Genomic DNA, 11,418 nt, shown 5'->3' with positions numbered 1-11,418 from the left:
TTTTAGGCATCAATTCTCACTCTTAAAGGAGCACTCCACTTTTTTTTTTTTTAAATTGTCTAATTTTCCAACTCCCCTAGAGTTAAACAGTTGAGTTTTACCGTTTTCGAATCCATTCATCCGATCTCCGGTGCTGGCGGTAGCACTTTTAGCTTAGCTTAGCATAGATCATTGAATCTGATTAGACCGTTAGCATCTCGCTCAAAAGAGCTTCAATATTTTTCCTATTTAAAACTTGACTCTTCTGTAGTTACATCGTGTACTAAAACCGACAGAAAATGAAAACTTGTGATTTTCTAGACTGATATGGCTAGGAACTATACTCTCATTCCTGCGTAATAATCGAGGAACTTTGTACCGTACCATGAGTGCAGCGGCGCAATTATATTACACAGCGCCTGAAAATAGGCTAACTTCCGTCAACATAACCAACGTGACAACCTGCTTACTCAGAGAGAGCTGGGGACTATTTTCAGGCGCTGTGCGTAATATCATTGCGCCGCTGCACCCATGGTACGGCAGCAAAGTTGGTAATTTTTGAGCGAGATGCTAACGGTCTAATCAGATTCAATGATCTATGCTAAGCTATGCTAAAAGTTCTACCGCCAGACCTGGAGATCAGCTGAATGGATTCGAAAACATTAAAACTCAACTGTTTAACTCTAGGGGATTTGGAAAATGACCCTATTTTTTTTTTTTAAAGGGTAGTGTTCCTTTAACTAGTTGCTTATTAGCATGCATATTACTAGGATATTGGCTGTTTATTAGTATATTATACATCCCATAATCCTACCTACTACCTACACTTAAACACTACAAAAACCTTACTAACTATTAATAAGCAGTAAATTAGTTGTTTATTAAGGCAAAAGTCGTAGTTTATAGTGAACATGCATTCCTGAAATGTAATGTTATGTAAATATGCTGAGGCATTATCTAATTAAATATGCACATACATTTCCAGAACTTGAAAAAAATCTTGTTTCCTTCCTTTTATTGACATATCTAACCTAGTGTTAAATGTTTTACAGAGAGGATTTTGGATATCTATTTTTATCACCCCACAAACCAAAATAATACTGTCAACAGACAGAAAAAAAAATGCTTTTCAGGAATTAAAAATGTTGTATAAAATCAGGCAAATGATACATGAACAAACCCCCCAGTAAAAAGCTTCAGAATATAGAAAAATAGATAACATTTGGTGAATGTAAGTGATACTAAAATGGAGAAAAAACTCCAGAATATGGCCTTGTATTGTAATTGAAATACAAGTAGAATTGTTCTTTCTACTAGTTAATGAAGCAAAATAGCCTGAAATCTCCAATTTAACCCTGTTTTTTCCTGTACGGTTGTGCTTTAAAATACTGATACTGGGATTCTGAACCAAACAGTTCAGTTAAACACCTATTAATTTGAAATCGTTGGCGACCTCCAGAGATTATATCACCGTCAGTATATGTCTATCACCTTCTTTAGTTTTTTCACCCAGGGCTTCTGAGCACGTGAGAAAGCCGTCCCAAGGTCATGTGACTCCCTGAAGCCACAGAACATTTTCCGCGGGAACGTCTCCTTTCTCCACGAGCGAATGCGCTCGCCATCTTCTGAAACCAGAGACTGGGAGATTGACGTGTGAAGGGCAGACAGACGCTCGGTGGACGAGAAAAAGCACTGCCATGCCCGCAAGAGGGACCCGTACAGCGGCCCTGAGAGAGAGAGAGAGAGAGAGAGAGAGAGAGAGAGAGAGAGAGAGACAGAGAGAGAGAGAGAGAGAGAGAGAGAGACAGAGAGAGAGAGAGAGAGACAGAGAGAGAGAGAGAGAGAGAGAGAGAGAGAGAGAGAGAGAGAGAGAGAGAGAGAGAGAGAGAGAGAGAGAGAGAGAGAGAGAGAGAGAGAGAGAGAGAGATATGATCAGCTCAGTTGCAAACACTTTTATCCATTTACTGCAACTGAACTTGACCGCCAGCAAATTTTTGCTTTATGTAACAGTGCTATTTTAATACCATTGAGATACTGATAGCTTTTGTTAATATTTTGAATTTGTTTTTATTAGTGCTGTCAGTTAAACGCGTTATTAACGACGTTAACGCAAACCTATTTTAACGGCGTCAATTTTTTTATCGCGAGATTAACGTTCTTTTTGGTCTAACAAACTTTGTAGTTTTTTCACATGCTGTTCCAACAACTAGTAACGTTAGAAAAACTACAACACCACTCCGGATGTAGCTAGACCGGAAACAAAACATCAGGCACGCTGCGGCTGCCCGCACTCGTTTGGGCCATTAAAAGATTAGACGTGGATGGCAAGCGTGAGACGCCGAAATGAGAAACGTATTAAGCCATGGTTTAACTCAGGGGTCTTCAACTAAAAGTGCTTGTCTTGAGCGCTGCTTTCTGCTCTGACACCAGACGCGAATGAAGCGTTTTGCGCGAGTGATTTAAGTCAATGCAAAGACGCAAATAGACATTCTGCGGCGCGGATTAAGCGGCGTGCATGTCGCGTCATTCGCGTCCGGTGTGAACGCACCATCAGTCTCTTCTTCACTGCATGCTTGACCGCGCGTCTGGGTCTGAACGTAGTAACTGAGCATTGCAACGTTAACTGTTTCATTACGTCAAAAGGCTTCGCGGTCCGGATTCGGACCGGAGTCCGCTAGTTGACGACCCCTGGTTTAACTGCACTATAGGCGGAGTCCTAGTTTACCTTGCATGTGCACTTTGTAATTTTATTTTGTATCACCCTGTTTTGATCCCTTAGAAAGGGCTGTTGAAGGGGCTGTTTGTGCAACAAAGTATTTGTTTCACCCTTTTATTGATGGGCAGTGTTACATTGTGTGAGCGATTATTTGCTCCAAGTGAGAATGTTGGTGTGAAATCGAACACTAAAGTATGCCAATGTTGTTTTCAATAAAACAAACATTTGAACAAAGCAAGCCGATCCACTTTTCTATGTTGATAAGAGCATTAAAATAAGAAAAAATAATGGGACAAAAAGAAATCAAGGGACATTTAGAATAAATAAAAATGTGCGATTAATTGTGATTAATTGTGAGTTAACTATGACATTAATGCGATTAATCACGATTAAATATTTTAATCGTTTGACAGCACTAGTTTTTATATTTTTCTGTTTTAATTTGAATTAAAGTTTTAACACTTAAAAAAAAACGCAACTTCTATTCGTTTTATTTTTCGGCTTTAGTTTTTTTTGCACATCAAGTTGAAAAATGCTGCCTTGGCAACTAGAAATTAAAAAAGTTTAAGGATTTTTATATTTTATTTTATTTCAGTTCATTTTATTTCAAATGTTTAACTATAATATGTAAAAGAACATATAATAAGGGTGGGTAGAATCTTCAGATTAAAGCAAATTATACTACAATAACTGTGTAAATGCCTGACAAAGATATCAAATCCAAAAACTCATTCATTCAAATTTAATAATACCTAAGCCAGTTTCAGTGGGTGTGGCACTTCTGAAAATTTTGGATTTTGGACCAATGAGATTTGACTGTGTGCGGAGCTACTCTGTGTTTAAAGCATAGACTGTAAAAAGAAAATGGACGTAGTGTCCGTGACGTCACCCATAGGATTCTGGAGAGCAGTTTTGAAGTGTAACGTAGCTGGCCGTCGCCATCTTGTCAGCGCGTGTCACTCCCGGATAATAGAAAATGGGCAAAGAGGCGGGACGTGGGCGGAGCTGAGGTGACGAGATGACTAACAGACAGCAGATAAACGACAATCCACCTGTCACTCAAAGTGGCCACGCCCTTAATTATGCAGAACTTTAAGGCTTTATATAATGTAAACGAATGAGTTATTAAATAATTCACCCCCTTCACAATCGTCATGAAGGGCAAAATTAGCCGTATAGACCAAAACCACAATTTGTCCCAGACTGTAAACATGTGTTCTTCTGCTGTAAAGTTGGGCATTTTAACATGAGCTTAATGAGATTCTGCTCCTTCTGGAGTCTGTCTCTAGTGGCCAGTCCATGAACTGCAGTTTAAGTCACTTCGGTATCGGCTTCAAGAGAAACTGGTGGAGGTTGCCGCTTGGTTTAAAGCCAATCACTTACTGCTGATATGTTTTTGACAGGTCAGGCTGTAGCACTCACGAGTCTCAGTGATTGATTTCCACTTGCTGCTCCATTCGGTCAGCTGATGGGCGTACTGTCGCTCCACATGAGCCCGGTCCTTCATACATGCTATGATGTCTTTACAAGCTTGGTAAGATTCTGATGTCCTCCGCACTGTCCGCACGTAATTTCCTGGCTAAGAGACACGAACAGAAGGAAATAGATGATGTATTTTAGTACTTCAGGTTCCATTGTCCTAAAGTTAATGGGGTTTTGTTAAATGCCTGAAATAAGATCTCTAGTGAACACAAGCTCCAGATATTGTCATGTTTTATTCTGTGACACGGTTGCTAACAAGTGCCTAAATGGGACTACAGAGGCTGTCGGACATTAAATGTTTTCACAGCGAACAGGAAAACTCTTCTAGTCAAGTTATTAATGATCTAAATATATAACCCTGGTATGTAAAAGAGCAACGTTTACAAATGATCTTGATTGGACTAACTCAATTTAGATATGTAAATGAGTGATTTTTGCCCTGTTAACTAAAATAATAGTGCAAATTATGTGACAAAGATTATAACAAATAAATAATTTCCCACTTCACTTTCGGTTCACTTCAATACATTTGCATAATATACAATGGGGAAATATATAAGCAATAGGCTTTTTAGAAAGAAACATTTTAAAAGATAAAAACATGAATTAGGGAGAATATATTGAATACTCAATAGTAACATTTTTGAGCCACACTTAAAAATAAAGTGTTTTTTTTTTTTTTTTTTTTTTTACAGCAAAGCCAGTTCTTAGTAAGTATATTTTAATAATCTGAAAAGTTTGAAATCAATGAAAGTTGAAAGTTTACTTTATAAAGTTTTAAATATGTATATTTTTCTTACACAAATGCATCGATTCGCTTCAGAAGGCCTTTATTAACACCCCAGAGCCGCGTGGAGCAGTTATATGATGGATAGATGCACTTTTTATGGACTTCAAAAACAGAGCAACTATTACTGCAATTCTAAACTTCGGATTAGCCTGGACTTTTGTAATATAACTCCAATTTTATTTGTCTGAAAGAAGAATGTCATTTACCCCTAGGGTGACTTGAGGGTGAGTAAATTATGGGCTAATTTTCATTTTTGGGTAAACTATCCATTTAAGATGACATAGTTGCACGTTACTACATGTACTTACTCTAGTAATAACAGTAAATTATGCATAATTACAAATAACTAACCCTGAAACAAACCCTAATCTTTACTCTTTAATAAGTACATGTAGTTAATCAATATTACTCAGTACAATGTAATTGCATCACCTTAAAATAAAGTGTATTCGAGTATTGCTTTGTTAGCTTAGAAACATCTAAACTCAATTTGAAATCAAATGTGTATTATTATTAATGTCAGGAATTTAGTCTGATTCAAGGGGAAAAATCCTGACTGGGCGAGAGGAGGAGCTGGGGATGGAGGAGGGTAAATGAGCTCTGGAGAAGCTGCTGATGGTGATGAAGGAGCTTATACAGTGAGGAAAATAAGTATTTGAACACCCTGCTATTTTTCAGGTTCTCCCACTTAGAAATCATGGAGGGGTCTGAAATTGTAATCGTAGGTGCATGTCCACTGTTAGAGACATAATCTAAAAAATAAAATCCAGAAATCACAATGTATGATTTTTTAACTATTTATGTGTATGATACAGCTGCAAATAAGTATTTGAACACCTGTCCATCAGCTAGAATTCTGACCCTCAAAGACCTGTTAGTCTGCCTTTAAAATGTCCACCTCCACTCCATTTATTATCCTAAATTAGATGCACCTCTTTGAGGTCATTAGCTGCATAAAGACACCTGTCCACCCCATACAATCAGTAAGAATCCAACTACTAACATGGCCAAGACCAAAGAGCTGTCCAAAGACACTAGAGACAAAATTGTACACCTCCACAAGGCTGGAAAGGGCTACAGGGAAATTGCCAAGCAGCTTGGTGAAAAAAGGTCCACTGTTGGAGCAATCATTAGAAAATGGAAGAAGCTAAACATGACTGTCAATCTCCCTCGGACTGGGGCTCCATGCAAGATCTCACCTCGTGGGGTCTCAATGATCCTGAGAAAGGTGAGAAATCAGCCCAGAACTACACGGGAGGAGCTGGTCAATGACCTGAAAAGAGCTGGGACCACCGTCTCCAAGGTTACTGTTGGTTATACACTAAGACGTCATGGTTTGAAATTATGCATGGCACGGAAGGTTCCCCTGCTCAAACCAGCACATGTCCAGGCCCGTCTTAAGTTTGCCAATGACCATTTGGATGATCCAGAGGAGGCATGGGAGAAAGTCATGTGGTCAGATGAGACCAGAATAGAACTTTTTGGTCATAATTCCACTAAACGTGTTTGGAGGAAGAAGAATGATGAGTACCATCCCAAGAACACCATCCCTACTGTGAAGCATGGGGGTGGTAGCATCATGCTGTGGGGGTGTTTTTCTGCACATGGGACAGGGCGACTGCACTGTATTAAGGAGAGGATGACCGGGGCCATGTATTGCGAGATTTTGGGGAACAACCTCCTTCCCTCAGTTAGAGCATTGAAGATGGGTCGAGGCTGGGTCTTCCAACATGACAATGACCCGAAGCACACAGCCAGGATAACCAAGGAGTGGCTCTGTAAGAAGCATATCAAGGTTCTGGCGTGGCCAGTCTCCAGACCTAAACCCAATAGAGAATCTTTGGAGGGAGCTCAAACTCTGTGTTTCTCAGCAACAGGCCATAAACCTGACTGATCTAGAGAAGATCTGTGTGGAGGAGTGGGACAAAATCCCTCCTGCAGTGCAAACCTGCTGAAAAACTACAGGAAACGTTTGACCTCTGTAATTGCAAACAAAGGCTACTGTACCAAATATTAACATTGATTTTCTCAGGTGTTCAAATACTTATTTGCAGCTGTATCATACAAATAAATAGTTAAAAAATCATACATTGTGATTTCTGGAATTTTTTTTTTAGATTATGTCTCTCACAGTGGACATGCACCTACGATGACAATTTCAGACCCCTCCATGATTTCTAAGTGGGAGAACTTGCAAAATAGCAGGGTGTTCAAATACTTATTTTCCTCACTGTATATGTATGCTGTGATAGACGGGGTATTCCTATAGGTAGACGTGATCAGCTGACTAAGCTTGACTAACGTGACCTGCCAGAACTGACGCTATACGCTTGATTTTATGCAGCAAGGCAGCTCACTAGGTGTTGTAAGAGCGTTTTTCTTACCATCCAGAAGCTGATTTTGTCGAGATCCTCAGGTGGGCCTGTTGGAGGGTCCGCCATGGTCACAACTGGCTGCAAAAGACACGGTTAAACTGATTACATGCATATGTGTAAGTGATGATATGGAGTATAAATCCAGTATAGAAGTCCAGTCCAGATTTCTTCAGGCTGCTGTTGGCCTACTTTTGCTGTTACCCCTGAACTATCAGACATATCGGGCGGCATTTATTCAGGGGCATCTGGGTTTGTTTACCCTCTTGTTTCCACAATCCTCCAACAGGCTTCATGGCAAACAGACGGACGCTTGGCTACAACGTCTCAGGAGCTTTTGAACCGTCTGCATTCGCCGGGCCTGTTGTTTCATTGGATGTTTTCATCTTCTAGTTTTGACTTGCAGAATGAGTTACATGCAGCAGTTTAAAAGTGTTAGCTTTGTTCAGAACACTATGAGCAATAGTAATAGTGATGCTTGAAGGTTCTTGGCTCGTAATCATAGGGGAACCTTTTTAAGTGCTATATAGCACCCATTTTGGTACTTCAGTGGTTCTTCAGTGGTTCTTCACCGGTTCTTTGACTAAGGTGCTATATAGCACCGCTACCATATACAGAACATGTTAAGATATGGTGCTCCATAGCACCAAAAGTGGTTCCTCTATGATTACAACGAAGAACCATTTTTGGTGCCATATATTTTTTTAGAGTGTAGTATAGATGCTCTTGAAAAAATAAAATAAACATCAGCTTTGTACAGCCAGGTTGTTCCTTTTGCCTTATGAATTATAACAATAGCCAACATTTCAGTTATGTTGATAAAGGAAACTTCTCAGTCTAAACAGATATATATTGTTATACAAAATTAAGATCCTTTTTAAAAAGAGTACTTATTATGAAAATAATATGCTTTAAAAGAATATACTTAAGTGTAAACGGAATGTAATGTTTTCAAAAACTAAATTGCATGTATTTTAAAGTTGAATTAAAGTTTTAATGTAATTTAATGCTCCGCCTAACAATGCCTGGTAGGGCCGAACAACATGTGTGTTTCAATGTCTTCAGTGGTGCAGTCAGTAGAGCGTAATGATCAAGGTTTTGATGTGATCGACCCGGGTTCGAATCTGCCTTTTGCAGAGCTCACTTTTCTCCCTTTTATCATTTACTTTCAATAAAAATGAAGGACATAAAAGTGGAAATAAAGTGCCCAACGTTTAATAATAATTAGAGTAGTTATTGGGTAGGGTTAGGGGTTGGTGTAGGGAGGGCTTTTATTGTCCCATTTAGACGGCGTCCATTTAATAATTTTAATAAATATAATAATTTACACTCTATTATTGCATCCTGTTAATGCACAACACTACTGAGGTGCAAATAGTATGTATCTGTCAAAATAAAGTATAAATTGCATGTAATTACTATTTACACATATTGCAAAGAACTGCTACTTTTATATGGTGTAAATAGAATATACCACCATTTTCACTTAGTAAACAGCATCTACAGCACTTAGTGTAAATATCATCTACTGCCAAGAAAATGTAATTTTCACTGAGTGTGAATAGTCGCTGCCCTTTTTAAAAGTGTTCTTAAAAGGTTAGTTCACCCAAAAATGATAATTCTGTCCTTAATTCCTCGCCCTCATGTCGTTCCAAACCCGTAAGACCTTCGCTCATCTTCAGAACAGAATTTATGATGAAATCCGAGAGCTGTCTGACCCCTCTATAGACAGCAATTTAATACACACTTTCAAGGTCCAGAAAGGATGAAGAAACATGGTTAAAATAGTCCATGTGACTCCAGTGGTTCAACCTTAATGTTATGAAGCGATGAGAATACTTTTTGTTCAAAAAAACGAACAAAAATAATGACTTTATTCAACAATTTCGTTCTGGCCCGTGCCAGTCTCCTGCACAGTTTCTGTTGTAAAATACAGTCCAGCTGTGCTCATGCGTCGTGGCGCTCACAGGAACTGCATCGGCTGCCATTGAACTCAAAAGCATTGCACTATTTACAACAGAAACTGTGTATGAGACTGACACTGGCCAGAAAGAAATTGTTGAATGAAGTCATTATTTTTGTGAACAAAAAGTATTCTCGTTTGAAGTAAACTACAAGTGCATATTAAGTGCACTTCTCTTTCACAAGGGAACAAAGGCTAAAATTACATCCTCTGTGGTTTGGGGTCTAAAAACACAAGGCAACAAGAAGCAAAATAGTAAATGTCAAGAGCAACAAGTCCTGCGGCCCGCTTGATAAAAATACTTAACAGTCTGTAGAGCAGCGGGTCTCAATCTGTGCTCTACAAATCACTGAATCAACTTGATGATTAAAATAAAAAAGACTGAATAGTATTACAAAGTAATGCACTGGTAGAAAAGTGAGGCCACTGCTATTGAACACTATTCACACAATCACGACTTAAATGCATGGGTGAAACTTTACAATAAGGTTTCATTTGTTCATGAACTTATAATGAGCATTTAATAATATTTTTTTTTAATTAAAAGTTGTATGTGTTAACATCACGCACTGTGAACTACATGAACAATGTATTGATTTGTATTTTTTTTTACTAATATTAACAAAGATATACAAAACGCACTGCATTTTGTTAGTTAAAACGAGGTGATGTTAATAAATGAGACTTTCTTGTAACGTGTGACCAATGCATGTATTTGCACTGCTTAATAAAGTCCATGATAAAAAAGGTCCTGGGCGAGTTTCTGGCCGTTCTCCAGAGCATGCAACTGTCCATGTGAATCACTCCGGGGACTCGTTGCATGCGATACCGCAACTGGATATAGTCAGTTGTGATGATAAACATCTCTGAAATGTGCGGTCAATTTAACATGATTGAAACTGACAGAATTCACAAAAAATAGCCAAATTAAAGAACGCCGAAATAATTAATGGACGTAATGCATCTGCATGTATTAATACATGTGTTTAAGCATACTGTAAAGGCGTGTGTGTGTGTGTGTGTGTGTATGTGTTGCTACTGGAATCTGGGATCAGAAATAGAATTCTCCCCCACCCTGGAATTCCATGCACCAGAGCTGGTAGGTCATCTTACACACTCTTCATAACACACACACACACACACACACACACACAACATACATCAATAACAGAGTCACAAAGAGGGGTGATATTTGCCCCCCTGAAGGTGGGGCAAAATGTTCTATTTATGAGAGCATATGTTGTTCTGACAGAATGCCCATTTTGTATCAAATGCAAAATGATCATCATGGAGTTTAAACTCATAATTAAAACCTATAATAAAATACTGTCAAACATATCCGTTGTTGGGTAACATAACAAAATGCCTCCAAATGTATCAGAGCGATTTCCTTAAAGCCCTGGTTCATTTCTGACAGTGATGGATTTTCAAATGCAAACTCTATAAACTGTTGCTATAATCTTTCCTCGTGCAGAACAGTGTTTAAACTTCAGTCTTAACGTGTCACATGAACAGAGAGTGCACAATCATATCTCTAATATGAAAGAATTATATAGGAAAAAACACACACATATAGAAGAAAATTCAAACTCTAGCATTTTTGTTGTTGCATGTAACAATATGTAACATAATGGAAGCATCTCAACAGGCTATTTGAGCACTGATCTACTGCTAAACACACAATAACACACTACCAAAAGATATTTCCTGCACTGATTTACACGCAACACTATCCAGTTTAACACTCTTTACACTATATGGTTGGTGTAACACACATCTAAAAATGTTTTGTATGATTATTACGCATGCAGATTTTATGAATGCACTTTAAAAAGAGGTGCAAAAAGACTAGTCGCAGCACCTAAAATAAAAACTTTCACGTCAGTGATGTTAAAAAGCAACAAACATGGTCAACTAAAGTCAAACTGAGTAGAAAAAAAGAGCAAATCTGACCTCTCGCTCCAGGGCTCTTTACCTCCAGTCGTTGGCTTGTTCTGCCCTCCTTCACTTCTCTCCCATGTCTGATGTTCACCCCAGAGTCTGTGCAGATCAGCTGTTGCCGAGGTGCATATGTACATGCAAGTGTGTTCTCCTCCTCTCTCTCTCTCACACACAC

General features: G+C 38.6%; 1 protein-coding gene across 8 annotated transcripts in view; it reads right to left on the bottom strand.

Moving 5' to 3' along the window:
• LOC307119324 (protein kinase C and casein kinase substrate in neurons protein 3) overlaps positions 1–11,418 on the bottom strand; it is a 29,461-nt gene extending 18,043 nt beyond the window's left edge. For 2 of the 8 annotated variants that reach the window (XM_079805540.1, XM_079805539.1), the window contains exons 1-4: positions 11,256–11,410; positions 7,352–7,420; positions 4,118–4,274; positions 1,471–1,706 (exon numbers count right to left, since the gene is read on the bottom strand). In XM_079805540.1, coding sequence (XP_079661666.1) covers positions 1,471–1,706; positions 4,118–4,274; positions 7,352–7,408 — 450 coding nt within the window. In that variant the 5' untranslated portion in view covers positions 7,409–7,420; positions 11,256–11,410. Of the gene's footprint in view, positions 1–1,470; positions 1,707–4,117; positions 4,275–7,351; positions 7,421–11,255 lie in introns of all 8 variants that reach the window. The other 6 variants (XM_079805538.1, XM_079805543.1, XM_079805537.1 and 3 more) reach the window with 5 other exon arrangements.

This window comes from Gobio gobio (genome assembly GCF_949357685.1).
Source record: "Gobio gobio genome assembly, chromosome: 23".
Taxonomy (NCBI): Eukaryota; Metazoa; Chordata; class Actinopteri; order Cypriniformes; family Gobionidae; genus Gobio; species Gobio gobio.
Note: the sequence above shows the minus strand (reverse complement) of the source record. Positions and strands in the feature narration are given on the sequence as shown.